Source organism: Prionailurus viverrinus, chromosome B2, assembly GCF_022837055.1.
Source record: "Prionailurus viverrinus isolate Anna chromosome B2, UM_Priviv_1.0, whole genome shotgun sequence".
In the NCBI taxonomy this organism is placed as follows: domain Eukaryota; kingdom Metazoa; phylum Chordata; class Mammalia; order Carnivora; family Felidae; genus Prionailurus; species Prionailurus viverrinus.
The window spans coordinates 28873759-28901609 of record NC_062565.1 but is presented as its reverse complement, the minus strand read 5'-3'; the positions used below and the strand labels follow the sequence as shown (position 1 = coordinate 28901609).

General features: G+C 42.7%; 2 protein-coding genes across 5 annotated transcripts in view; one reads left to right on the top strand and one right to left on the bottom strand.

Annotated features, from left to right (window-relative positions):
* The window catches only part of TRIM39 (tripartite motif containing 39), a 12329-nt gene extending 10840 nt beyond the window's left edge, over positions 1-1489 (bottom strand). For 2 of the 4 annotated variants that reach the window (XM_047858191.1, XM_047858194.1), the window contains exon 1: positions 1376-1489. The gene's annotated coding sequence lies outside the window, so the exon portion shown is untranslated. Of the gene's footprint in view, positions 1-673 lie in introns of all 4 variants that reach the window. The other 2 variants (XM_047858192.1, XM_047858193.1) reach the window with 2 other exon arrangements.
* On the top strand, positions 713-27851 carry LOC125166410 (uncharacterized). Its single transcript, XM_047860344.1, has 4 exons — positions 713-761; positions 1109-1595; positions 25114-25168; positions 27800-27851. The coding sequence occupies exons 1-4, from the start codon at positions 713-715 to the stop codon at positions 27812-27814; spliced, it is 606 nt and encodes a 201-aa protein (XP_047716300.1). The 3' UTR covers positions 27815-27851.

The window sequence follows — 27851 nt, the reverse complement described above, 5'->3', positions numbered from 1 at the left end:
AGTCTAGGGGAAGTGTGTCTTCTTCTTGGAATGACATTATTCACCCAACATCTCATTTATTTGAGTGCACTTAGACATTTAGGACTGCTGAAAAGTGATTAATACGTGGCAACTACACTAAAGAGTATATACTTCTTGAAAAGAAGGCTGACAAGTCTATCCTAAATATTCAGCAGTGACTGGAGTTTTGAAATAGCTACTGATAACTAATACCTTGGATGTACTGTGCCTCCAACTAGTAGGTTCTGGACTGGCTGGGAGTTAGATAAAGAGGCAATTAAAGTCTCCCTCAAGTTAAGGCTCAAAATGTTGGAAATGCATCAAAGAGATTTATAAAGCTGGCCCCCCACTCCTTCCTTGAAAATCACCACTTTTATCGATGAAACCATGGATTTCTCTATCCACCCTCCCTTCCAACAGAAGAAAGGAAATTTAGTAGGTCTAAGTGCTAAGAAAGAAGTGGCCATGTGGTGAATAGGGTTAACAATGATTACTGTATATATTGTTGTTGGCACACATGAAAAGTGTTTAATTTGGAGTTGGAGCTGATACCTTATTTGGACCTGAATTCTTTCCTCAACTAGGAGAGAAGTTGAGTTAGATGATTTTTCTTCGAAGAGAATCCAACTAGTGAACCTGTCCCTTTTTTCTAGAAATTAGGTGGTCTCCTCACCTGGGGTAAGTTGAACTGTATGCAGAGTTAGGGACCAGGATGGATCTAGACTGGCAAAGAAGTGGTGTGAAAGAGAAATGGGGAAAAGGTTAGGGATGTATAGAGAGGACTTGGAGTTACAGCCATAGTGAGGCCTTGGGTGCCTCCAGGTTGGTAATTTCTTTCCCTCTATTCCTTGTGTCTCAGTAGAAGGGCAAACTTGAGGGACGTCCTCATTTTGTTTCTACCACTGTCCGGGGTCCCACCTTGCGACCCTCTCCTGAGCGTCGTCCACAACTCATGCCCACCCTCGTCTCCATCTTCTCTCGCCAGATCTGGCGTAGGGGGATTGGAGAAGGGGAGAGGAAACGTCGTGGTTGACAGGGAGGGAGGAATGCGTGTCCAGGTGAGGAGAAGGTGTGACGTGAAGGTGGGATGCCCGCCGCTATGACGCAGCCGAGGCCCGCGGTGACGGCGTCAGAGTTTCACCCGGGGAGGCGAGCGGCAGCGGGACGGGGGAACGGCGGGGTAGCCAAGCAACGCCGGACGCGCTGACGTCGCCGGGGCGGCAAAACGTCCGCCCGGGCCCGAGGCGGGCGGAGGCAGCTGTGGTTACGTGCGGGGGGCCGGTGACGCAGTCGCGGGGCGCTGGGACGCGGCGTGCCGAGCCGGCCGGCGGGGGCAGGCCCCAGGGCCCGGGCGCGGCAGCGGGACAGCACCTACCTTCCCGGCTTCAGGTCCGGGAGTGCGGGGCGCGGAGCCGCCGGAGCGCTGCCTCCCTCCTTCCTCCTCCCCCCGCCCCCGCCCCGCAGCGCGACACACAATACTCGCCGGAAGCGGAAGCCGCGCCGAGAGGCTCGTGTCAGTGGAAGCCTTGGTGTCGGCTGGCGGCCGCCGCAAGGCCTAGCAGTGCCTGCGGAGAAGGAGAAGGAGGGGGTCAGAGGTGAGAAACAGCTGGAGGAATCAAGAGCGAGAAGGGACCCGGAGGGGCAGGTGGCCGAAATGCGGTCGTTCAGGTGACCCGAGGAATCCTCAGGAGAAAGAGGGCCGCGCATGCGCCTGGTTGAGCGCTGAAGCCCCATTGCCCGCAGGGCGCCGATGGGTGCCAGAGACCGCTGCAGTCCCACTCGGGCTGCGGGCCCCGGCTCTGGCCACGCTTGCTGGTCCCGGGTGGGACTGGGAGCCGCTGGGGGCAGGGCAAGGGAGGTTGCGGACTTTGAGCTACACTTATCCTCTCTTCAGGCCAGTCCAGGGAGAAGGTGGCTAGCTGAGGCGGCGGCCAGTTACGTGGCGGACCTGCAAGTTTCAGCTGTCACGTCACTTCCGACTGGTTGAGTTTTAGCCTTTTAACATTACAGGATTAGGTAAATTGTCCCTGCCGTGGGCTTCAAATGCTCCTCGCATTCCTAGGCGGGCTTTAAAGACATTGTTTACCTCCCCCAGTGGAGTGGGAGCCCCGGGAGAGCTGCCATTTTGCTGCTCACCTTTCTATCCTAAGCTCTTCGCTCGTTGCCCGGCCTCTAGCAAGCGTGCGGTAAACACCTGTTAAGTGGGTGCGAGCCAATTTCACTTTTCGGGCTATGACTTGAGATCTTCCCAAAGAGCAGATGATGCTTGTGTGGGAACTCCAGACTTTTGCATTATAGCCTTCCTGCTTTCCTCTTCTGTTACTGGAAGCTTTGCACGCCTGTGACTTTGGAGGAAGACTCTGCTGATAGAGGTATGATGAGACTGGGGAGGAGGTCCTGAATAGAGGTGATGGAGCTGGGGAGGACCTAGTGCAGGGTAGAGGTGTGATGAGGCTGGGGAGGAGTTAGTGCTAGGAGTGTCTGACATTGTTCATAGAAAAGGCAGCTTGTCCCGCCTCTTCTCCCCCAACACTTGGTATGCAGAATGCTGACTGAAAGAGATGGGCAAATTTTGGTGTACCCTATAGGAGGAAATGGCCCAACGGCCTATCTTGTTCCTATGTAAGTTGTGATATTGTCTACAAACACAGTGCAAGATTTAACCTTTTACTCCAGGGGGCCAGAGATGATTTACTTGCAGAAAATATCAAATGTAGGGATTTAGGGTCATGCATACTACATATAATTGGTCTACTTCCCCCACCCCCCTTTTTTTTTCCTGGTAGCCAATGATTTGAAGAGGATTAAACTTGGGAAATTAACATTTGCTTTTTTTTCTCCTTGCTGTTTGACCATTAGGAATTTTAGTGGCGGTAAAATTTAGTTTACACAACGCCTCAATTCTAAGATAGGGTAGTTTGAAAGCCACTAACTGGGGAGTTAGCCTCTTTAGCTTCACCTTGGAGGGTGGCTGGTGGTGGTGAAGTTTGGTTTTGGTTTTGATTTGTTCATTTGTAACTTTTAAGGTGTTGCTAGCACTCCATTCTGGTTTTCTGTTTGTAGGTGATCAGGGATGTGGTTAGACTAAGGACATTCCCAGGAGGAAGTGCATTTCAAAGGTCTATGAAGAATGTGTTTGCCTGGAGAGTAATAGATAATTAACAAGACTTTATGCTGAATATGGAAGGAAAGGCTGGAGAATGTTTAGGTAAAAGTATAAAAATATGTAGGGCATGTAATGTGACACAGAACATAGGGGTTGGCAAATCTTTCCTGTAAAGAACCAGATAAGCTGTACTTTTGGCCTTGAGGCTCATACTTTCCTCTGTCTTTGTAGTGTGAAAACAGCATTAAACAATACCAAACAAATGACCATTGCTGTGTTCCAGTAAAACTTTTTGTATGGACACTGAGAATTTAATTTCATATGTCATAAAATATATGTATTTTTTGATGGGAGCACATGTGAGGAAAGGGAAGAGGGAGAGAGAGGGAGGGAGAGAGAGAGGAAGAGAGAGAGGGAGAGAGAGAGAGAGAGAGAGAGAGAGAGAGAGAGAGAGAGAGAATCTTAAGCAGGCTCCATGCCCATCGTGCAGCCTGACATGGGGCTCGATATCATGACTGGGAGGTCATGACCTGAGCTAAAATCAAGAATCAGACTCTTAACTGACTGATCCACCCAGGTGCCCCTACTTTTCTTTTGATTTTACCCGCAGTCATTTAAAAATGTGAAAACCATTCTTAGCTTTCAGGCCATATAGACAGGTAGCAGACCATAGTTTATTGACCCCTGACATAGAACAATAATGAAGTGTACCCAGTATTTTTCAAGGGGGATTTGGGAAAGAGGGTGAACACAATGCTATGATTTTATTTCCATCGGTCTATGTAATAATCCACAAAATAATAATGAAGGAAGCCTCAATCTTCCTCCACATTTGTTATTATGAGTTGTGAAACTTGGGGCTGAGATTTATGAATGTAGTAGGATGCAAACACATTCTTTAGTCAAAGAAGTGTCTATTCCTTGTTCAGAATTGAAAGGGATTGTAGTTCAGGAGATGTGGAATAACACTGATTTGTAATGTTGATTTATACCAAGGGATTTCTACCACAGGAGTATGAAAAAATTAATTATAGTAATGAGATAAAGGGTAATTAAAATTAAAAATACATACATTTTAATACTGTTTTTATATCTGGAAAGGAGAAAAGATATCTTGAAGCCACTGAGTTTTATAGAGGAAATGAGTATAGTAGTGGCGCATGTAGAAAACTGGTTGAGGTCAGATATGGTAGGTTGGGGAGGGAGAGGGTTCACCTGTTCAGACATTTGAGATTCTTAGAAAAGGCAAGGGCGCCTGGGTGGCGCAGTCGGTTAAGCGTCCGACTTCAGCCAGGTCACAGTCCGTGAGTTCGAGCCCCGGGTCAGGCTCTGGGCTGATGGCTCAGAGCCTGGAGCCTGCTTCCGATTCTGTGTCTCCCTCTCTCTCTGCCCCTCCCCCATTCATGCTCTGTCTCTCTCTGTCCCAAAAATAAATAAACGTTGAAAAAAAAATTAAAAAAAAAAAAGAAAAGGCAAAGCATCTAATTTTCCCCGACCACTTTTTTTTTCAATTTCTCAAATTATGGAAAAATCACAAACAAATAGAGAGTGTTTTGTTTACATTTTATACTTCATAGTGGCTGTTTTTTCTTTCCAGTTCAGTGATACAGAGAGCTATCTCATTTTTTTTCAAGTTTGTGTTGTTACTTAATTGTGTATATGTATCATTGTGTATATGTATCATATGTATCATTTATTCAACCATTTTATTAAGAGTAAAGATTTAGGGGGTTCCTGAGTGGCTCAGTCAGTTGTGTCTGACTTCAGCTCAGGCCATGATGTCACAGTTTTGTGGGTTTGAGCCCTGTGTCGGGCTCTGTGCTGACAGGTCAGAGCCTGGAGCCTACTTTGGATTCTGTGTCTCCCTCTCTCTCTGCTCCTCTCCTGCTTGCACTCTGTCTCTCTCTCAAAAATAAACATTAAAAATTTTTTTTAAAAAAAGAAAGAATGAAATATGGCCTTTTGTAGCAACGTGGATGGAACTGGAGAGTGTTATGCTAAGTGAAATAAGTCATACAGAGAAAGACAGATACCATATGTTTTCACTCTTATGTGGATCCTGAGAAACTTAACAGAAGTCCATGGAGGAGGGGAAGAAAAAAAAAAAAGAGGTTACAGAGGGAGAGAGCCAAAGCATAAGAGACTCTTAAAAACTGAGAACAAACTGAGGGTTGATGGGGGGGTGGGAGGGAAGGGGAGGGTGGGTGATGGGTATTGAGGAGGGTACCTTTTGGGATGAGCACTGGGTGTTGTATGGAAACCAATTTGACAATAAATTTCATATTAAAAACAAACAAAAAAAGAGTAGACATTTACTTTCTTTCCAAGTCTTATTAAATAAAGGTTGTAGTGAAAATCTTATCTTGTTTTCCTCTGTTTTATTTAGATGTATAAATAGACATATAACATTGTATTAGTTTAAGGTGTACAATGTATAATGATTTGATATATTTGCACATACATCATGCCATGTTTTAGTAGGACACATTTCTGGAAGTTGGGCTGCTAGGTCCAAATGCATGGGAATATAAAATTTTAATAGAGTCCTCTAGTTTCCTTCCCATAAAGTTGCACCTGTGTATACCCACACCAGCATATTATGAAATAGTCTGTTTCTCTACAATGGAGCCAGTGCTGAAAGTTTCATATTTAAAAGTTTTTGCTAATGTTTTTCATTTAAGATTTGAATGATTGTGTAACAGATTTTATTCTGCAGGTGCCATACATTTTTCAACTTTTTATTGGCAGAAGGGAATTTATTTAGTTTCCTTTTTTTGCCTTAGTTTCCTTTTTTTTTTTTTTTCTGTTACACTAACAGTGTTATGGTAAATATTCTCTGAAGATATGTCCTTATAGATTTATATGTGCTAATAGATTTATTACTGAGAAAAGTTTCTGGGGTTGTTTTAATTAAAAAAAAATTTTTTAGGGGCGCCTGGGTGGCGTAGTCGGTTAAGCGTCCGACTTCAGCCAGGTCATGATCTCGCGGTCCGTGAGTTCGAGCCCCGCGTCGGGCTCTGGGCTGATGGCTCGGAGCCTGGAGCCTGTTTCCGATTCTGTGTCTCCCTCTCTTTCTGCCCCTCCCCCGTTCATGCTCTGTCTCTCTCTGTCCCAAAAATAAATAAACGTTGAAAAAAAAATTTTTTTTTAAAATAAAAAAAAAAAATTTTTAATGTTTATTTTTGAGAGAGAGAGCATGAGCGGGGGAGGGCCGAGAGAGAGGGAGACACAGAATCTGAAGTAGGCTCCACGCTCTGAGCTGTCAGCACAGAGCCTGACGTGGAGCTCAAGATCAGAGATCAAGACCTGAGCTGAAGGCAGACACTTAACCAACTGAGCCACCCAAGTGCCCCTGGGGTTTTAATTTTAATGGATATTGGGGTATTGTTTTTTCACAAGGGTGTTATTACTTACATTTCCCTGGCAGCAATGTATGCGGTGGCCTCCTTTCCACATCCCCAGTAGACATAAGTATGATCTGTGTTTGTATGTTTTTCTAGTCAGTAAAGAAATGTCTTAGTTACTTGAATTGCATGTCCTCTTCCTTAGTAATTTTGGGTATCTTTTTGTTATTGTTTGTTTGTCAGTGGGATTTTTCTTTGTATTTCCAATCTTTGCCCATTTTTCCTGTATGATTCTTTGTCTTTTTTATTCAATTGCTACATATATATAAAATATACGCATGACATGTTGTCTTTATTACAATATCCATCCTGACCTCCAAATTCTTATTTACTTTCCTAGATTTTCTTTTTTTTTCTTTTTTTTTTCTTTTTTTTTTTAATTTTTTTTTTTTTTCAACGTTTATTTATTTTTGGGACAGAGAGAGATAGAGCATGAACGGGGGAGGGGCAGAGAGAGAGGGAGACACAGAATCGGAAACAGGCTCCAGGCTCTGAGCCATCAGCCCAGAGCCTGACGCGGGGCTCGAACTCCCGGACCGCGAGATCGTGACCTGGCTGAAGTCGGACGCTTAACCGACTGTGCCACCCAGGCGCCCCACTTTCCTAGATTTTAAAAAAGTTTTTATTGAAATACCAGTTAACATACAGTATAATATTAGGTTCAGGTGTATGACATAGTGATTTGACATTTCCATACATCATCCAGTGCTTATTACAAGTGCACTCCTTAATCCCTATGACCTATTTAACCCATTTCCCCCCAACTGCCTCCCCACTGGTAACCATCAGTTTGTTCTCTATAGTTAAGAGTCTGTTTCTTGATTTGTCTCTCTGTCTCTCCCCCCACTCTCCCATGCCCTATGTTCATTTGTTTTGTTTCTTAAGGTCCACATAGGAGTGAAATCATACAGTATCTGTCTTTCTCTGACTGACTGACTTCACTTAGCATAATACTCTCTGGCTCTATCCATGTTCTTGCAGATGGCAGGATTTCATTCTTTTTTTATGGCTGAGTAATATTCCAGTGTGTGTGTGTGTGTGTGTGTGTGTGTGTGTGTGTGTGTGTGTACACATCTTTATCCATTCATCAGTTGGTGGACATTTGGGTTCTTTCCATAATTTGGCTATTGTAGATAATGCTGCTATAAACATTGGGATACATATGTCCCTTTGCTTAGTAATTTTAAATGGTTATTTTTAAATGTTTTTTTTTAATTTATTATTATTTTTTTTTTTAACTTTTTTTTCAACGTTTATTTTTTTGGGACAGAGAGAGACAGAGCATGAATGGGGGAGGGGCAGAGAGAGAGGGAGACACAGAATCAGAAACAGGCTCCAGGCTCTGAGCCATCAGCCCAGAGCCCGACGCGGGGCTCGAACTCACGGGCCGCGAGATCATGACCTGGCTGAAGTCGGACGCTTAACCGACTGCGCCACCCAGGCGCCCCTATTATTATTTTTTTAATTTACATCCAAGTTAGCATATAGTGCAACAATGATTTCTGGAGTAGATTCCTTAATGCCCCTTACTCATTTAGCCCATCCCCCCTCCCATAACCCCTCCAGTAACCCTCTGTTCTCCATATTTAAGAGTCTTATGTTTTGTCCCCCTCCCTGTTATATTATTTTTGCTTCCCTTCCCTTGTACTCATCTGTTCTGTGTCTTAAAGTCCTCATATGAGTGAAGTCATATGATATTAGTCTTTCTCTGACTAATTTTGCTTAGCATAATACCCTCTAGTTCCATCCATGTAGTTGCAAATGGCAAGATTTCATTCTTTTTGATTGCTGAGTAATACTCCATTGTATATATATACCACATCTTTTTTTTTTTTTTAATTTTTTTTTCAACGTTTATTTATTTTTGGGACAGAGAGAGACAGAGCATGAATGGGGGAGGGGCAGAGAGAGAGGGAGACACAGAATCGGAAACAGGCTCCAGGCTCTGAGCTGTCAGCCCAGAGCCCGACGCGGGGCTCGAACTCCCGGACCGCGAGATCGTGACCTGGCTGAAGTCGGACGCTTAACCGACTGCGCCACCCAGGCGCCCCAACACATCTTCTTTATCCATTCATCCATCACTGGACATTTGGGCTCTTTCCATACTTTGGCTATTGTTGATGGTGCTGCTATAAACATTGGGGTGCATGTGCCCCTTCAAAACAGCATACCTGTACCCTTGGATAAATACCTAGTAATGCAATTGCTGGGTTGTAGAGGTTTTTTTTTTTTTTTTTTAGGTTTTTATTTGTTTTGAGAGATTGAGAACGAGCAGGGGAGAGGCAGAGAAAGAAGGGGACAGAGGATCTGAAGCAGGCTCTGTGCTGACCGCAGAGAGTCCAATGTGGGGCTTGAACTCATGAACCGTGAGATCATGACCTGAGCTGAAGTTGGATGCTTAACCAACTGAGCCACCCAGGTGCCCCAACTTCGATTAGTATTTTTGTGTTCTTTGGGTAAATACATACTAGTGCAGTTGCTGGATCGTAGAATAGTTATATTTTTAACTTTTTGAGGAAACTCCACATTGTTTTCCAGAGTGCACCAGTTTGCATTCTCACCAACAGTGCAAGAGAGTTCCCATTTCTCCACATCCTTGCCAATACCTGTTGTTTCTTGTGTTGTTGATTTTAACCATTTTGTAGTTATGATTTGTGTTTCCCTGATGATGAGTGATGTTGAGCATCTTCTCATGTATCTCATAGCCATCTGGATGTCTCCCTTGGAAAAATGTCTATTCATGTCTTCTGCCCATTTTTTAATTGGATTATTCATTTTGGGGGGGGGGTTGAGTTGAGTTTTATAAGTCTTCATATATTTTGGATACTAACCCTTCATCAGGTATGTTGTTTGCAATGTCTTCTATTCCGTGGGTTGCCTTTTAGTTTTGTTGACTGTTTCCTTTGCTGTATAGAAGCTTTTTATCTTGATGAGGTCCTAATGGTTCATTTTTGCTTTTGCTTCTCTTGCCTCGGGAGATGTGTCTAGTAAGAAGTTGCTACAGCCAAGGTTAAGGAAGTTACTGTCTGTGTTCTCCTCTAGGATTTTAATGGTTTCATGTCTCACATTTAGGTCTTTAATCCATTTTGAATTTATTTTTGTGTATGGTGAAAGAGAGCGGTCCAGTTTCATTTTTTGCATGTTGCTGTCCAGTTTTCCCAGCACCATTTGTTGAAGAGACTTTATCCCAATGGACTTTCCAGCTTTGTTGAAGATTAATTGACCCTATAGTTGTGGGTTCATTTCTGCAGTTCCTATTCTGTTGAGGTATATTTCCTATAACCCTACTTTGTTGAGGGTTTTTATCATGAATGGATGTTGTACTTTGTCTCATGCTTTTCCTGCATCTATTGAAATGATCATGTAGTTCTTATCCTTTCTTTTATTAATGTGGTGCATCATGTTGATTGATTTCAGAATATTGAACCCTTGCAGCCTAGGAATAATCCCACTTGATCATGGTGAATGATTCTTTTAATGTATTGTTGGATTTGGTTTGCTAGTATTTAATTGAGAATTTTTGAATCCATGTTTATCAGGGATAATGACCTGTAGTTCTCTTTTTTAGTGGAGTCTTTGTTTTTGGTGTTACGGTAATGCTGGCCTTATAGAACGAATTTGGAAGTTTTCCCTTTTTTCCCCTAATTTTTGGAATAGTTTGGAATAGTTGAGGTATTAACTGTTCTTTAAACGTTTGGTGGAATCCATCTGTGAAGCCATCTGGCCCTGGACTTTTGTTTGTTGGGAGATTTTTTTATTACTAATTCAGTTTCTTTGCTGGCAGTCGTTCTGTTCAAGTTTTCTACTTCTTCCTGTTTCAGTTTTGGTAGTTCATATGTTCTTAGAAGGTTATCTGTTTCTTCCAGGTTATCCAGTTTGTTGGTATATAGTTTTTCATAATATTCTCTTAATAATTGTTTGTATTTCTTTGGTGTTTGAGCCTTAGTATTTTTGATCTCGAAATAGTATATAACATGAGAGTGTCATAAAGACGATTTTCTTCAAAGGAATTGTTTAAAGTTAGATTTATGATATGAAAGTTTTATTTGTAGTTTGGTATTAATTTCTGAGATACTTGTCACCTCATGTATTTACATATACTTTATTTCATTTAGAGTTAACTGCAGCATCCAAAATGCATGATGATGAAATTGCAATTTGTCTGTGTCTGTATTATTTCTGGAAAACAGGTTTGAATGCAAAGGCAGAACCAAAGAAGTCTAGAATGAGAGCCTCAACAAGTAGTTTATTTTATTATTTATTTATTTATTTATTTATTTATTTGGATGTATGTTTTCATTTTTTTTAATATGAAATTTATTGTCAAATTGATTTCCATACAACACCCAGTGCTCATTCCAACAGGTGCCCTCCTCAATGTCCATCACCCACTTTCCCCTCCCTCCCACCCCCACATCAACCCTCAGTTTATTCTCAGTTTTTAAGAGTCTCTTATGGTTTGGCTTGCTCCCTCTCTAACTTTTTTTTTTTCCTTCCCCTCTCCCATGGTCTTCTGTTAAGTTTCTCAGGATCCACATAAGAGTGAAAACATATGGTATCTGTCTTTCTCTGTGTGACTTATTTCACTTAGCAAACACTCTCCAGTTCCAAGGGCTAGTATCCAAAATCTATAAAGAACTCACCAAACTCCACACCCAAAAAACAAATTATCCAGTGAAGAAATGGGCAGAAAACATGAATAGACACTTCTCTAAAGAAGACATCCAGATGGCCAACAGGCACATGAAAAGATGCTCAACATCACTCCTCATCAGGAAAATACAAATCCAAACCACACTGCGATATCACCTCACACCAGTCAGAGTGGCTAAAATGAACAAATCAGGAGACTATAGAAGCTGGAGAGGATGTGGAGAAACGGGAACCCTCTTGCACTGTTGGTGGGAATGCAAACTGGTGCAGCCACTCTGGAAAACAGTGTGGAAGTTCCTCAGAAAGTTAAAAGAATTACCCTACAAGGCTGCAGTAGCACTACTGAGAATTTATCCCAAGGATACAGGAGTGCTGATTTGTAAGGACACAATTACAAATTGTCTAATATGGGGTTCTTTATAGATTTTGGATACTAACCCTTTATCCAATATGTCATTTGCAAATATCTCCTCCCACTCTGTCAGTGGCTGTTTAGTTTCATTGATTGTTTTCTTTGCTGTGCAGAAGCTTTTTATCTTGATGAGGTCCCAATAGTTCATTTTTGCTTTTATTTCTCTTCCCTTGGAGACATTTCAAGTAAGAATTTGCTGTGGTCGAGGTCTAAGAGGTTGCTGCATATTTTCTCCCATAGGATTTTGATGGTTTCCTAGTTCACATTCTTTAATCCATTTTGAATTTGTTTTTGTGTATGGTGTAAGAAAGTGGTCCAGTTTCATTCTTCTGCACGTCGCTGTCCAGTTCTCCCAGCACCATTTACTAAGGAGACTGTCTTTTTTCCATTGGATATTCTTTACTGCTTTGTCAAAGATTAGTTGGCCATACATTTGTGCGTCCATTTCTGGGTTCTCCATTCTATTCCATTCATCTGTGTGTCTGTTTTTTGTGCCAGTACCATACTGTCTTGATGATTACAGCTTTGTAATAACAGCTTGAAGTCCAAGATTGTGATGCCTCCAGCTTTGGTTTTCTTGTTCAACATTACTTTGGCTATTCAGGGTCTTTTTTGGTTCCATACAAATTTTAGGATTGTTTGTTCTAGCTCTGTGAAGAATGTGGTGCTATTTTGATTGAGATTGTATCGAATGTGTAGTTTGCTTTGGGTAGTAGAGACATTTTGACAATATTTGTTCTTCTGATCCATGATCATGGAATATTTTTTCATTTCTTCGTGTCTTTGTTTCTTTACTAAGCTTTCTATAGTTTTCAGCGAACAGATCTTGGTATTTTACGATTTTGGTGCAATAGTAAATGGGATCAATTCCCTGATATCTCTTTCTATTGTTTCATTATTGGTGTATAGAAATGCAGTTGATTTCTATACATTGATTTTATATTGTGCGACTTTGCTGAATTCGTGTATCAGCTCTAGCAGTGTTTTGGTGGAGTCTTTTGGGTTTTCCACGTAGAGTATTGCGTCATCTGCGAAGAGTGAAAGTTTGACTTCTTTGCCAATTCGGATGCCTTTTATTTCTTTTTGATATCTGACTGCTGCGGCTAGGACTTACAACACTATGATAAAAAACAATGGTGAGAGTGAACATCCCTGTTGTGTTCCTGATCTCAGGGGGAAAGCTCTCAGTTTTACCCCATTAAGGATGATATTAGCTGTGAAACTTTTATGTATGGCTTTTATGATGTTGTTATGTTTCTTCTATCCCAATTTTCTTGAGGCTTTTTATTAATAAATGATGCTGTATTTTGTCAAATGCTTTTTCTGCATCTGTTGACAGGATCATATGGTTCTTATCCTTTTTTCTATTAATGTGATGTATCATGTTGATTGATTTGCCAATATTGAACCAGCTCTGCAGCCCAGGAATGAATCTCACATGATCATGGTGAATAATTCTTTTAATGTACTGTTGAATTCGATCTGCTAGTATCTTGTTGAGAATTTTTGCCTCCAGGTTCGTCAGGGATATTGGCCTGTAATTCTCCTTTTTAGTGGAGTCTTGGTCTGGTTTGGGAATCAAAGTAATGCTGGCTTCATAGAATGAGTCCATTTCTATTTTTTGGAACAGTTTGAGCAGAGTAGGAATTAACTCTGCTTTAAATGTCTCCAGAATTCCCCTGGGAAGCCATCTGACCCAGGACTCTTATTTGTTGGGAGATTTTTGATAACCAATTCAATTTCTTCACTGGTTTGGGTCTGTTCAGATTTTCTATTTCTTTCTGTTTGAGTTTTGGTGGTGTGGGGGTGTCTAGGAATTTGCTCATTTCTTCCAGATTGTCCAGTTTGTTGGCATGTAATTTTTCATACTAATCTCTAATAATTGTTTGTGTTTCTGTTGGTTGTACTCTTTCCTCTGTCATTTGTGATTTTATCTATTTGGGTCCTCTCTCTTTTCCTTTTGAGAAGTTTGACTAGGGTTTTATTAATTTTGCTTATTTTTTTAAACACCAGCTCTTAGATTCATTGATCTGTTCTACTGGTTTTTTGGATTCTATATTGTTTATTTCTGCTCTAATCTTTATTATTTCCTTTCTTCTGCTGGCTTTGGGCTTTATTTACTGCTCCTTTTCTAGCTCTTTTAGATCTAAGGTCAAGTTGTGTATTTGGGGCCTTTCTTGCTTCTTGAGTTAGGCCTGAAGTGCAGTGTATTTTCCTCTTAGGACTGCCTTTGCTGCATCCCAGAGGGTTTGGGCTGTCATGTTTTCATGTTCATTTGTTTCCATATATTTTAAAATTTCTTCTTTAATTTCCTGGTTGGCCCATTTATTCTTTAGTAGGATGTTCTTTCACCTCCATGTATTTGGGGGCTTTCCAGTTTTTTTCTTGTGGTTGATTTCAAGCTTTATAGTGTTGTGATCTGAAAATATGCATGGTATAATCTCAGTCCTTTTATATTTGTTGAGGGCTGTTTTGTGACCCAGTATGTGGTCTATTTTGGAGAATGCTCCATGTGCACTTGAGAAGAATGTGTATGCTGCTGCTTTAAGATTAAAAGTTCTGAATATATCTGTTAAGTCCACCTGGTGCAATGCGTCAGTCAGAGCTGTTGTTTCCTTATTGATTTTTTGCCTAGATGATCTGTTTATTGTTGTAAGCAGAACATTAAAGTCACCTACAATTGCAGTATTATTATCAATAAGTTTGCTTATGTTTGTGAATAATTGACTTGCATATTTAGCTGCTCTCATGTTGGGGGCATAAACATTTACAACTGTTAGCTGTTCTTGATGGATAGACCCCTTAATTATGACATAATGCCCTTTATCTCTTGTTAGTGTCTGTTTTAGAATCCAGTTTGTCTGCTACAAGTATGGCTACTCTGGCTTTCTTTTGACATCCAGTAGCATGATGATGGTTCTCCATCCCCTTACTTTCAATCTGCAGGTTTCCTCAGGTCTAAAATGAGTCTCTTGTAGGCAGCATATAGATGGATCTTGTTTTTTTATCCATTCTTATATCCTGTGTCTTTTGATTGCAGCATTTAGTCTGTTTACATTCAGTGTTTATTGAAAGATATGGATTCAGTGTCATTGTGTTATCTGTAGGTTTTGTGTTCATGGTGATGTCTCTTGTCCTTTGTAGTCTTTGTGGCTTTCCACTTAGAGTCCCCTTAGGATCTTCTGCAGGGCTGGTTTAGTGGTCATAAACTCCTTTAGTTTTTGTTTATCTGGAAAAGCCTTTATCTCTCCTATTCTGAATGTCAGCCTTGCTGGATAGAGGATTCTTGGCTGCATATTTTTCCTATTCAGCACACTGAAGATTTCCTGCCACTCCCTTCTGGCCTGCCAATTTTCAGTGGACAGGTCTGCTACTCCCCTTATGTGTCTACCCTTGTAGGTTAAGGCCCGTTTGTTCCTAGCTGCTTTCAGAATTCTCCCTTTATCTTTGTATTTTTCCAGTTTTACTATATGTCGTGGTGTTGACCTGTTTTTGTTGATTTTGAAGGGAGTTCGTTCTCTGTGCCTCTTGGGCTTGTATGCCTGTTTCCTGCCTCCCCCACCCCCCAGATTAGGAAGTTCTCATCTATAATTTGTTCAAATAAACCTTCTGCCCCTTTCTTTCTCTCTTCTTCTGGAACTCCCGTGATAGGATATTGTTTTGTTTCACTGAATCACTTAGCTCTCTAATTGTCCCCTCATGGTCTAGTAATTTCCTTTCCCTCTTTTTTCAGCATCATCATTTTCCATAATTTTATCTTCGATTTCACCTATTCTGTCCTCTGCCTCTTCCATCCTCATTGTCACTGTATCTAGTTTATTTTGCATCTCATTTATAGCATTCCATAATTCATTGTGACTATTTCTTAGGTCTTTGATCTCTATAGCAGTAGATTCTCTGCTGTCTCCTACGCTCTTTTTGAGCCCAGCTTTTAGTCTATGACTATAATTCTAAATTCTTGTTCAGATAATTTGTTTATATCTGTTTTGTGCAAATCTCTGGCTGTGGTTTCTTCCTGAATATTCTTTTGGGGGGGAATTCTTCTGTTTCATCTTTTTGGCTAGGTTTCTTTCCTTTGTGTGTTTTTCTAGCTTGCTATGTGTCCTACACCTGCGAGTGCTACTATGTTAATAAGGGGCCACTTCAGGAAGTATTTTTGGAGCATGTTGCATGCATGGTTGTTGCATATTTGGCTGCTCTATCCCACTGCCTGTAGTGGTGGATTGTTTGGACCTTCAACCAGGTGTGCTTTGATTTGTTCGTTGAAGTAACCATATAAAACCATACATATATTTGGGTTCTTCCACGTTTGGAGCATAAATGTTTACCCTTGTTATATCTTCTTGGTGCTAGACCTCTTAATTATGATATAATGCCCTTCATCTCTTATTACAGTCTTTATTTTAAAACCTAGATTGTTGATATAAGTATGGCTATTCCAGCTTTCTTTTGGCGGCCGTTAGCATGATAGATGGTTCTCCATCCCCTTACTTTCAATCTGAAGGTGCCTTTAGGTCTAAAGTGGGTCTCTTGTAAACAATATATAGATGGAATTTGTTTTCTTATCCATTCTGTTACCTTATCTCTTTTGATTGGATCATTTAGTCCATTGACGTTTAGAGTGAGTACTGAAATATATGAATTTATTGACATTATGTTGCCTGTAGAATTGGAGTTTCTGATGGTGTTCTCTGGTCTTTTCTAGTCTTTGTTGCTTTTGGTCTTTTGTTTTTTGTGTTTTTTTTTTTTTCGTCTTTTCTCCCTTCAGAGAGTCCCCCTTAAAATTTCTTGTAGGGCTGGTTTAGTGGTCATGAACTTCTTTAATTTTTGTTTGTCTGGGAAACTTTTAATCTCTCCTTCTGTTTTGAATGACAGCCTTGCTGGATAAAGAATTCTTGGCTGCATATTTTTCTGATTCAGCACATTGAATATATCCTGCCACTCCTTTCTGGCCTGCCAAGTTTGTTGTGGATAGGTCTGCTGCAAACCTGATGTGTCTTCCCTTGTAGGTTAAGGACTTTTTTTTTCCCTTGCTGCTTTCATGATTCTTTCCTTGCCTGAGTATTTTGTGAATTTGACTATGATATGCCTTGTTGGTGGTCAGTTTTTGTTGAATCTTAGGGGAGTCCTCTGTGCTTCCTGGGTTTTAATGTCTGTGTCTTTCCCCAGATTAGGAAAGTTTTCCACTGTGATTTGCTCACATAAACCTTCTACCCCTTTTTTTCTCTCTTCCTCTTCTGGGACCCCTATGATTCTGATGTTGTTCCTTTTTAATGAGTCACTGATTTCTCTAATTCTTAAATCATGCTCTTTTGCCTTAGTTTCCCTTTTTTTTGTGCTTCAATGTTCTCCATAAGTTTGTCCTCTGTATCACTGATTCTCTGTTCTGCTTCATCCATCCTTGCCACCATGGCATTAGTTCGAGATTGCAGCTCAGTTATAGCATTTTTTATTTTATCCTGAATAGCTTTTACTTTTTTTTTATCTCCACAGAAAGGGATTCTAATCTATTCTTTACCCCAGCTACTATTCATATTATTGTGTTTCTAAATTCTGGTTTAGGCATCTTGCTTGTATCTGTGTTAAGTCCCTGGCTGTCATTTCTTCCTGTTCTTTCTTTTGGGCTTAATTCCTTTGCTTTGTCATTTTGAAGGAAGAAAAGGAATTAATAAGGTAAAATGTTAAAATTAAAAAATTTAGGGGCGCCTGGGTGGCTCAGTCGGTTAAGCGTCCGACTTCGGCTCAGGTCATGATCTCCCGGTCCGTGGGTTCGAGCCCCGTGTCGGGCTCTGTGCTCACAGCTCAGAGCCTGGAGCCTGTTTCAGATTCTGTGTCTCCCTCTTTCTCTGACCTTCCCCTGTTCACGCTCTGTCTCTCTCTGTCTCAAAAAATGGATGTTAAAAAAAATTTTTTTTAAAAATTAAAAAATTTAAAACAACACAAAAAATCAAAGGCTGCTAGATCTTAGGTGTCTTTTGGTCTGGTTGTTGAAAGTAGCTTGATAGGCTAGAGAAAAAAGGGAAAATAAGAAAAAAAAGAAAGAAACATTTGAAAATTTGAAAAAATGAATACACCCACATAGAATAAAATGAAATTATGGAAGTAAAATCGTATTTAAGAAATTCACAAAAAAGTAATAAAATAGTAAAAAATTAAAAATCTTTTTAATAAAAATGGAAAATGAAAGTAAATTTTTTCTCCTTCTGTATTCAAGAATAAGAAAAAGAAAAAAAAATTGAATAGATGGACCAGCAAACAGACTGAAATATGATTGAAATTACATCAGTTTCCCCTAGAAGTCAAACTATGAAGTACTTTATAGTCCTTAAACTAAGCAGGCGGAGAGACTTGCGGTGTTTCTGAAGAGTGAGGTTGGCCCAGTTGGGCAGGGTTGAGTGTAATGGCTCCATTCTCCTCTAGATGGTGCTGCTTAGCTTACTGGGGTGGATTGTTGTAGAGGGTGTAGGCATGTATGCGCATGTGCAGGAGGGGTGAAAATGGTGTCACCCAGCTACCCAGTCTCTCCTATCAGAAATCTGTGCTCTCCCGACTGACAGTCTAGCACCCCTCTTTGTCTCTGGTTTCTGTCCACTCCCCACTTTTACACTATCCGTGACCAAGCCATCCCGCTGCCAGGTAGCACCTCCCTCCTGAGTTTTATCCTAGATGCAGCTGTGTTTCCCAACCCCTCACTTTGTGGCTCAGAATGGATCAAAGGGGGAGGGTCTCACTGAGTAATGGCCAGGTGCCCACCTGCCCCCAGGAACATTCACAGGACCATGCTGCTGCTGATGCTCAGAGACCACAGTTGGGTGCCCCGCCCCAGAAAAAGTTCACATGATCGTGTAGCAGCAGCATTTCAGGAATTATGGTAAATCCCACACACATCTGGCACCAGGCTTCTCCCTTAATGTCCTTGTTCCAGCACCAGTGAATATCGTTGTTCTCCAGGGTCTGCTGGGACCTTTGGCTGGGACCTCCACAGCCTCTACCAAATATCCTCCCAGCAGGGGAACTGCCTCTCCCCGTGTGGCCTGAGGATCCCTTGGACCTTTCTGTCTGCTCCTGGGGATTTGCCCTTTCCACCAGAGCACTGCTAGGTATTGAGCTGCAGAGTTTCAGACTCTGCACTGCCCCTGTTTGTAGAGTCTTAATGGAATTTAAACCCTGTCCTTTCTCCTTTCTCCCTTTTTTGTCCAGTCCCTTGTGTGCTCTTTCTTTTCTCTCCAGCTGCTTTGCAGGGGGAGGCAGGGGGATGCTTTCCCGTATTCCCCCTGTCTATGTTCTCTCTCCACAAGCAAAAAAGCTCCTTGTCGTCCCCGGCTTCTCTCTCCCCCCAGTTCACCTCTCCACACCATGTTTCTGCCAAGTTCTGTGGTTTAGGTTGTGCAGATTGTTGTGCTAATCCTCAAAACAGTTTTCTAGGGGTGCAAGATGGTTTAGTGTTGATACGGCTGCATTTCAGGATTGAGAGATGCAAAAAAAACCTTACATGCTGTTCTGCCATCTTCACCCCACCCCCTGCCTTTTAATTTTTTTTTTTTTTTTAAATTTCTGAGAGAGAGACAGAGCCTGAGTGGGGGACGGGTTGTGAGAGGGAGACACAGAACTTGAAGCAGACTCGCCTTCGCACTGTCAGCACAGAGCCTGATGCGGGTTTTGAACCCACCTACTGTGATGAGATCATGACCTGAGTTGAAGTCAGATGCGAACCACCGAGTCACTCAGGTGCCTCCCAGCTAGTATTATTTAATCATGGTTCTAAATTTTAGTTTAGACATCATACTTCTATTTGTATTGATTAAATCCCTGGCTGTCCTTTCTCCATGTTCTTTCTTGTAGGGTGAATTCCTCCTTTTCATTTTGGAGGAAGAAAAAAATTAATAAAGTAAAGAGTTGAAATTAAAATATTAAAACAAAGCCAAATCAAATTAAAAAATTTTTAAATAATAAAATAGGACAAAATAAAATAAATATAAAAATTTGCTTCTCTGTAACCAAGAACGAAAAAGAAGAGAAAGAAAAAATTAACATAAAAACAGAAGCAATGAAATCTAACCAATGAACAAGCAAACAAAATGAAACCCAAATGAAGCTAGCTCCAGTTTCCCTAGAACTGAAATTTTGTAGTACACAAAAGTCTGTATTTGTATTGGTCTCCTAAGGAATGTGCCTGGATGGCACAGATGGGTGGGGTTTGGTTTAACAGTTCTGTTTTCCACTTGGTGCTGCTTAGCTCCCTGGGGTCAATTAGTATGGGTGTGCTAGAGGTGAAAATGTCTTTGCCCTGCTCTCTAGTCACCAGTTCAGGAATTTCAAGCTTTCACAGATGCACAATCAAGCACCCCTTCTTTGTCTCAGGTTTCCATCTGCTCCTTGTCTTTACCCTGTAATTGCCTAAGCTGTCTGCCTGCCAGGCGGTGCCTCCCTCCTGAGTTTTATCTCGAATGGGCCTGTGTTTCAAAACTACGCACTTCAGAGATGAACCCCCCCCCCCCACCCAATTGGCTGGGACCTACACTGATTCTCTGGGGGAAGGTCTGACTGAGCAATGGCCAGGTACCAACTCGTCCCCGAAAATGTTCTCATGATCCTGCAGCAACAGAGGCTGACAGTTCATAGTAAATCACAACCCACAGATGGCACACAACAGGTTTTGCTGCACTTAGCTGGCATCTTTGTTCCAATATCCGGTAATGTGGCAGCCCTCCGAGGTCTGTTTGGACTTTTGCCTGCTGGGAGGCCGTATTGCTTTTACCAAATGCACTCAACCAGGGGAACCTCTTCTCCCTGTATGGCACAGGGAATTCTCAGACCTCACTGGTTGCTCCCAGGGATTTCACTCTGCTTCCTTGCTGGAGTACCGCCAGGCACTGAGCTCTGAAACTTCAGACTCTGTGCTCCACTGTTTATAGAAACTGGAGGTGTTGAAACTCTCTCCTTTCTCCCCATCAATGATTTTGAGGAACAGGTTTCTTGTCCAGTCCCCTGTTAATGTTTTCACTCTCTTTCTCTCCAGCTACTTTCAGGGGCAGTATTTTTATTGTGCGATCCTGATGTACTGCACTCTGTACTCTTTTCTCTTTCTCTGTCCTCTCTCTGAAAACAGCTCTCTACCTTCTGGAGCACCACAGCTTTTTTCCTAGTTCACCTCTCCACACCATGTGCCTGCCAAGTTCTCTTGCTCAAATTATGCAGATTGTTGCATTAGTCCTCAGGTCAATTTCCTAGATGTTCAAAATGGTTTGATGTTGATCTAGCTGTGTTTCAGAGATGAGACAAGCTCAGGGTCCCCATTCTACTCTGCCCTGTGCTACTTCATTATTATTGTGTGGAAATGTAACATTTTCTGTATGTTGATTTTATATCCTACAACTTTACTGAACTCATGTACTCTGATAGTTAGGTTTTTCTATATATGGTATCATGTCATCTGCAAATAGTGACAGTTTTACTTCTTCCTTACCAATTTGTATACCTCTTATTTCTTTTTCTTGTCTAAATGCTGTGGCTAGGTCTTCCAGTAGTTGTTGAATAAAGGTGCCTTGTTCCTGATCTTAGGTGAAAAGCTCTCAGTTTTTCACCATTCAGTATGTTAGATGTGGGTTTGTCACATATGGCATTTATTATATTGAGGTATGTTCCCTCTGTACCCACTTCGTTGACATTGGGGTGAATTCCTCCATCTTGTCATATTGTCAAGGTAAAAAAAAAAAAAAAAGGAACCTAGATTCTAGGTGTGTTTTAGTCTGCTTGTTAAAAAAAAGCCAAGTCTAAAAAAACCCACAATTTTAAAATATTTAAAAATTGCCTTTTCTGATTCCCAAGGGACAAAACAAACAAAACAAAAAAAGAAGAGAAGCTAGATCTATTTCCCCTAGAGCTGAAGCTTTGCAGCACTCTATGATCTGTTTGGTGTGTGGGATTGGTTTGTGCTGGTCGTCTGGTTGTGGGCCTGCTGTGCTGATTCTCAGACAGTCTTGCTGTAGTGGAGATGGCCCCTGTAGGGTGCAGGTGGCCTCAGTGTCCACTTGGTGGTGGTCTTTTGCTCATTGAAGTAGGTCAGTGCTGTTGGGCTGGGTGAAAATGTCCTTGCCCTGTTCTCATGACCCAGAAGCAGAAAGCTGGTGCCCACCACTCTTCAGAAAGCCCTCACAGAAGAGCAAACAGTCACCTCTCTTATTTCCCCAGCTTCTGCCAAATCCCTGCCTTCACCCTGCATTGGTCAGAGCTGTCTGCCTGCAAGACTGCACACCACTCCTGTGTTTCACCCCACTCCTGTCTTTTAGCTCAGATTCACAGCAGGGTTTCACTCCATATTTTAGAAATCTGTGCAGCATGGACCCACACTAATTCTGTAGGGGAGTGCCTTGCTGAGCTATGGCTGGCACTGGCTTCTCCCAGAAATCGGTTATGTTACCATGCAGCAGCTCAGAATTTATGGTAAAGCACAGCAGAAAGTCAGCACCAAGGCTTGTTGCCCTCAGCCAGCATTCCTGTTCCTATGTTAATGAATGGGGCAGCTCATTGATGCCTGCTAGGTCTTTTGCCTCTGGAAATGCCTCTCCCAAATGCACTCCACACAGGGGAACTGCTTCCCCGTGCAACCCAGGGGACCTTCAGAACACGCTGTCTCCTCCCAGGTCTCCCCTCTCCTTCCCCATGGGAGTATGGGAGCACCACCAAGCCTGCCAGGCATGATCTTGGTGATGGCATGGATCTCCAAAACTTCAGACGGCATTCAGCTGTTTATAAAAACTTGTGGCTGTCTGCCCGTCTCATTTCCCCATTTAGTGGTTTTGGGGAAGAGTTTTTCTTATGCAATTACATGCTCGCACTTTCTCTCTCTCTGTCTCTGTCTCTCCTGTCTTCATGATCAGGGCTCCCTTTATCCCAGTACCTGCAGCTTTTCTCTCCCCTAAATAAAATTTCTGTAGCTCCTATCTTCCATGATGTGGCAGTTTTTTCACCTCTAATTGTGCACTTTTGCTATCTTAATCCTTATCGACTTCTTGGGTGTTCAGAATCATTTGGTATTTATCTAGCTGTGTTTGAGAGATGAGGCAAACTTATGGTCTCCCTATTCTGCCATCTTAACTCCTCTCATTGATAATGATTTATTGCTTAGATATCTAAGTTTTCCAAATATTTCTCTTACTATGGTAGATATATGGTTTGCAACTGTCAGAACCATTAATAGAGACTGCAGTGATATACACTACTTACAATCGTGTTAAAGCCTTTGTTTCCATGTAAAATGCTTTGCTTAATTGCACAGTAGATAATAACTATCTTTTTTTCTTGAGAGAGAATGCATGCGTGTGGACACAGTTTGGGGAGGGGCAGAAGATGAGGGAGAAAGAATTTTTTTAAGTTTATTCCTTTTTGAGTGGGGTTAGGGACCAAATGAGAGGGAGAGAGAGGATCCCAAGCAGGCTCCATGCTGATCGCATGGAGCCTGATGTGCGGCTCTATCCCATGAACTGTGAGATCATAACCTGAGCTGAAATCAAGAGTTGGATGCTCAACCAAGTGAGCCACTCAGGCTCCCCGGAGAGGGAGAATCTTCAGTAGGCTCCATGCCCAACGCAGAGCCTGATGTGGGACTTGGTTGATTTCAGGACTGTGAGATCATGACCTATACCAAAATCAAGAGCTGGACGCCTGATTGAGTCACCCAGGCACCCAGATAATACTAACATCTGATTGTTCTTTTTGAATGTTTGTTCCTTTTATCAACACTGTAAATATTATTATAGGAATTTTACTATTTCAAAGACTTTACTGTGTGAAGCTAATTTATAGCATTCTTCAAACATGTATTTATTTATTTACTTGTTTGTTTGTTTATTTATAATGTTTATTTTTTGAGAGGGAGAGAGACACAGAGTGTGAGTGGGGGAAGGACAGAGGCAGAAGGAGACACAGAATCTGAAGCAGACTCCAGGCTCTGAGCTGTCAGCACAGAGCCTGACGTGGGGTTTGAACCCACAAGCCATGAGATCATAACCTGAGCCAAAGTCGGATGCTTAACCGACTGAGCCACCCAGGTGCCCCCAAGCCTTTTTTTAGTATTGCTAATGATTTTCGTTGAATTTTGAGCACTGACAGAATGTGCTTAGCACTTTAAACTTTCATACAGCTTTTGAACATGATTTGCATCTAATATCGTTGACGCAGAATGAACAAACATTTTAGAATGTTTCCAGACCAGTGCGGGGGGGGGGGGGTGCCTGAGAAGTAATCAAATACAGGAACATAAGATATACAGTCTGGGAAGAATGGGGCCCATGCGCTGAGGACAGCCACCCCACCCTGAGTCCCCTGGGCAGTGCCGTGTCACACACTCTTCTTAGGCCCACCCTGGGTGAAAGTACTCTCAGGAGACCACAGGGCTCTGGGTTTGTGGATTAGTACCTATAAATATTTATCTAGAAATATTTAGTTATAGGCTTCATTAGAGGGTAGAGAGTCTTTGAAAAAGGCTCTTACTTTGGGGGAAAATGTCAGAATGGGTTCCCACCCCCTTGTTGTGGGCCCTGGTCTCACCAGTGTTGGCTCCTTCTACCCCCCAGATAGGGAACACTCCCTGTCTGACCCTGGTAGGAAGCCAAACCATGAGGAGTTATGGCATCTTGGTCTTTGGAGTACATGCTTTTTAAGAAGCCCTTGCCTTAGCCCTCCCTGTTTTGTCTTCTCTACCCTCCCAGAATACATGTGATCCACCCCCTCCCCCAAACTGCAACATCCCCCTGAGGTGCTCTGTGCCCTGGGCTTCTGCCCTGCAAATATCACCCTGACCTGGAAGTGTGCCGGGGAGCACCAGACCCAAGACAGAGAGCTTGTGGAGACCAAGCCGAAGGGGATGGAACCATCCAGAAGTGGTGGCCATTGTGTTGCTTTCTTGAGATGAGCAGAGATACACATGCCATGTGCAGCATGAGGGGCTGCCTGAGCCCATCACCATGAGATAGGGTAAGGAAGGAGATTAGGAGTGGAGCCACATATCAGGGTAACAGGAGCCCTTCTAGAGGCTTTCAGCAGAGGCAGGGCACAGAGACACCCCTCACTTTTCCTTTCCTCCTCAGATCCATTTTCCCAGCCCACCATGCTCATTAAGCAGCATCTGCTGACTGGGTTCTCCTTGGTGCTCTCGTCGTTGGGATTGTTTGAACAGCAGTTTAGATTGTTGGAAGTATAGTTGCTAGAGGCGTGCTCTAGAACAACAAGAACTCTTTGGGGAAGAGGTCTAGGTTTCTTCATTCCAATCTAGAACTCTCTAACCCCAGGATACATTGGAAACTCCTGTTCCTATTAATTCTGAAGGAAATATGGAGACATCCTTCTGTGCAGCAAAACCTGGTGTGTGTGTGGGGGAGGTGGGGGGGCTCATGGCTGGTGGGAGGGCAGATAGAAGAAGGTGGGAGGCTGGAGACTGCTGGACCCCCAAAGCCCCAAAACCAGGTGGGTAATGCATGTGGTTGCCTCTGCATTCCAGGATCTCGATCTAACTTCATATCTCCTGCTCCTTCATTTAGGAGGGTTCCAGAGCAGACATGGATGAGATCCAGAAAGTACCTGAGTTCCTGGGAAGTAGGTCTCTTTCTGGTGGGATGAAAATTCCCATGTCCTTCTCACTCAAGATCCTAAATATTTTAAAAAGATGAAGTGGGAGTGAACCTGGCCCTAATTGAATTGGCAAATGTGAAGGGAGGGTGTTATGTGTGTGTGTGTGTGTGTGTGTGTGTGTGTGTGTGTGTGTGTCTGTTTGGGTGGGTTCACAATCCCATTGAAATGTGTATGGGTATTTGTGTGTGGAGGTTTGTATAGATGTGTGTGAGCATATACAAGCATGTACGTGTGTTTGTATGTATATGTGTACCTGTGTGTGTTTGAGCATTGCTCTGATTTTGTAGACTCTAAGTCTAAAGTTCTCTTTAAGAGCAGACACAGAATTAAAAAGAGAGATGGCTAATGTCCAGGAAAAAGACAAGAGCCCCGAATAAGGGTCCTTGCCCCATATTTATTCAGATCAGAAGGCTTGCAAACGTGATGGGCATGCACAAAGAGACAAAATAAACTAGGAACATTAACTTGTGGATGTGAGGGAGGGAAAGGGGATTTTGAAGATATACAGTGTTTGGGGTTTGGGTCAATATAAAACAAATTCCAGGCGCCGGGCAGATGGGTAGATGGTTGTTAAGAGTAGACAGGAGGTCCCGTTCCTATTTATCTTTGCCAGCCTAGGGGATGAGACAGACAGGGGGAATAACCTCAGGGTTGACAAGACTCCTATTCTTTTGTTAACCATCTCTGCTCTGGGCTGCTTTGCCTGCAGCTCTGTGGTCCAAAGTCCAGTTCACCAATTTACCTGCCCTGGCCCTATTTTCCTATGAAAGCAGCTTTCTGCTGTAGTACTAAACTTGGGGTGCTTTCACCCTGAATAACTAATCTTGTTATTCCTATGTATTGGGCACCTTTGTGCTGATTCTATTTCAGGCCTTGCCTCTATTTTGGGAGGTTCAGCACCCCCTCCCTATTTTGGGGTGCCTTTGCACCTCCCTATTCTTGGCACCTTTGTGCCTCCCTATTCTTGGAGTGCCAATCTGGTTACCCAAACTTGGGTGTGAGCATTTTATGACTTTGTGTTTCTTTGTGCTTTGTTAACCCATTGGTGTAGGCCCGGGGGAGTCCTAAGCTTATCCCCCACACTCTGAGAATTCTTTACATTCTTGTGTCCACCCTGGCCATTTCATGGTTGCCTTACCCCCACCCTATGGGTTAGAAGTGGCAGAACAGCTTTCCATCTGCAGCACATGAGAGGGGCTCAGGGTGATGAGTGATGGGGAGAACTGGTACTTGTCATAGTAGGAAGAAGAAAACAGCAGCTAAATTGGTGGGACTCTTACTTCCTGGGTTGTACTTAATAAAAGTGTCACACACTGTTTCAAGGGATGTCATGAACTGAATACTTTAAAACCTCCTAATAGCCCTACAAGATGGGGAAAGTTATCAACCCCATTTTATAGGCAAGGAAAGCGAGGGCACTCAGAGGTTGAGTGACTCAGTTGGCTGAGCCATGATTCTACAAAATGGTCAGGCTGCTGAGCCCAAGTGCTGTTTTTGTTTTTTTTTTTTTTTGTTTTTGGCTTCTGCACACTGCTCACCCGACTCATTAAGGGTCACCTTAACAGCCTCATTCTGTGGTTCTGCTAGCTTCTCCTCTAGCACTGAGTCTTATCGGGAGTATGTGTTTTTCACTGTACCTACTGATAAGTCCATGGGGTTTGAAGTGACAGGAGAGTTGGTTCTACATTAGCTGATGGAGTGTGTTTGCTGGAGGTGGCAGGAATGGAGGGTTACATCTAGGCTATAGGCAATCAGTGGTGTCTGCATCTGAGCTGTGAGGTGTGCTGTCCACAATGCTGAGGGGGGAAGACCAGCCATGGGAGGGCAGAGTTTCTCCATCACTGTTTTATTCACAGATCGAAGTACAGCCCTGTTTGAAAGTACAGCCCTCTGAGAGACACTGGCATGATCACTCATGTCCTTCCAATCCCTGCTGCCCTTAACTTCTCTGTTTCTAAGTGACTCTCTGGTAATACCTGCTCTCCAAGGTGAGAGGTGAGGCAAAGTCTAGCCTCACCCCTGCTCATGGCACTTCCTCCCACCCTGCCTCCTGCTCCCTCCTGGGGCCTCCTCAATGGAGTGAGAGGAAAGAACTTGACGTTCATGTTGTAAAGAGAAAGGATGTCTGTCTTCAAGAAAGGGAAGAGATACCTTAGGGGGAGAACGGAGTTATTCCTCATGGGCTGGTGGGCTGGGGGCCTCAGTGTCTTGCTGGATGTAGGTGGGATGCTGACCTCAGTTTCTGTCTTTCCAACATAGCTGCTTGCCTCAGCAAAGTTTGCAAGTTGAGAAGACAGTAGAGAGTCAGCCGGCAAGCTGGAAGTCATGATCCAATTTTCAGATCCAGCATCACCACTGCCACATCTTATTGGTTAGAAGATGATTCCAGGTCTTGCCCACACAAATTGGGAGGAGATTCCACAAGGTCATGTGGACCAGGAGGTGGAGACCATTGGGCCTTATTATAATCTGTATGGGGATGTTCCAGGTGACAGATGACAGAAATGGAGGGTAGCACAGTCTCTGAACTGGATGTGTTCATACACGGGTTGCACAACCTTTTTTTTTTTTTTAATGTTTATTTATTTTTGACAGAGAGAGACAGCATGAGTGGGGAAGGGGCAGAGAGAGAGGGAGACACAGAATC

Coding starts and splice junctions, on each gene's coding strand:
- LOC125166410 (XM_047860344.1), top strand. CDS start 713: ATGGATCTAGACTGGCAAAGAAGTGGTGTGAAAGAGAAATGGGGAAAA. Junction 762..1,108: donor GAAAGAGAAATGGGGAAAAG/GTTAGGGATGTA, acceptor GCTATGACGCAG/CCGAGGCCCGCGGTGACGGC. Junction 1,596..25,113: donor GGAGAAGGAGGGGGTCAGAG/GTGAGAAACAGC, acceptor TCCTTCATTTAG/GAGGGTTCCAGAGCAGACAT.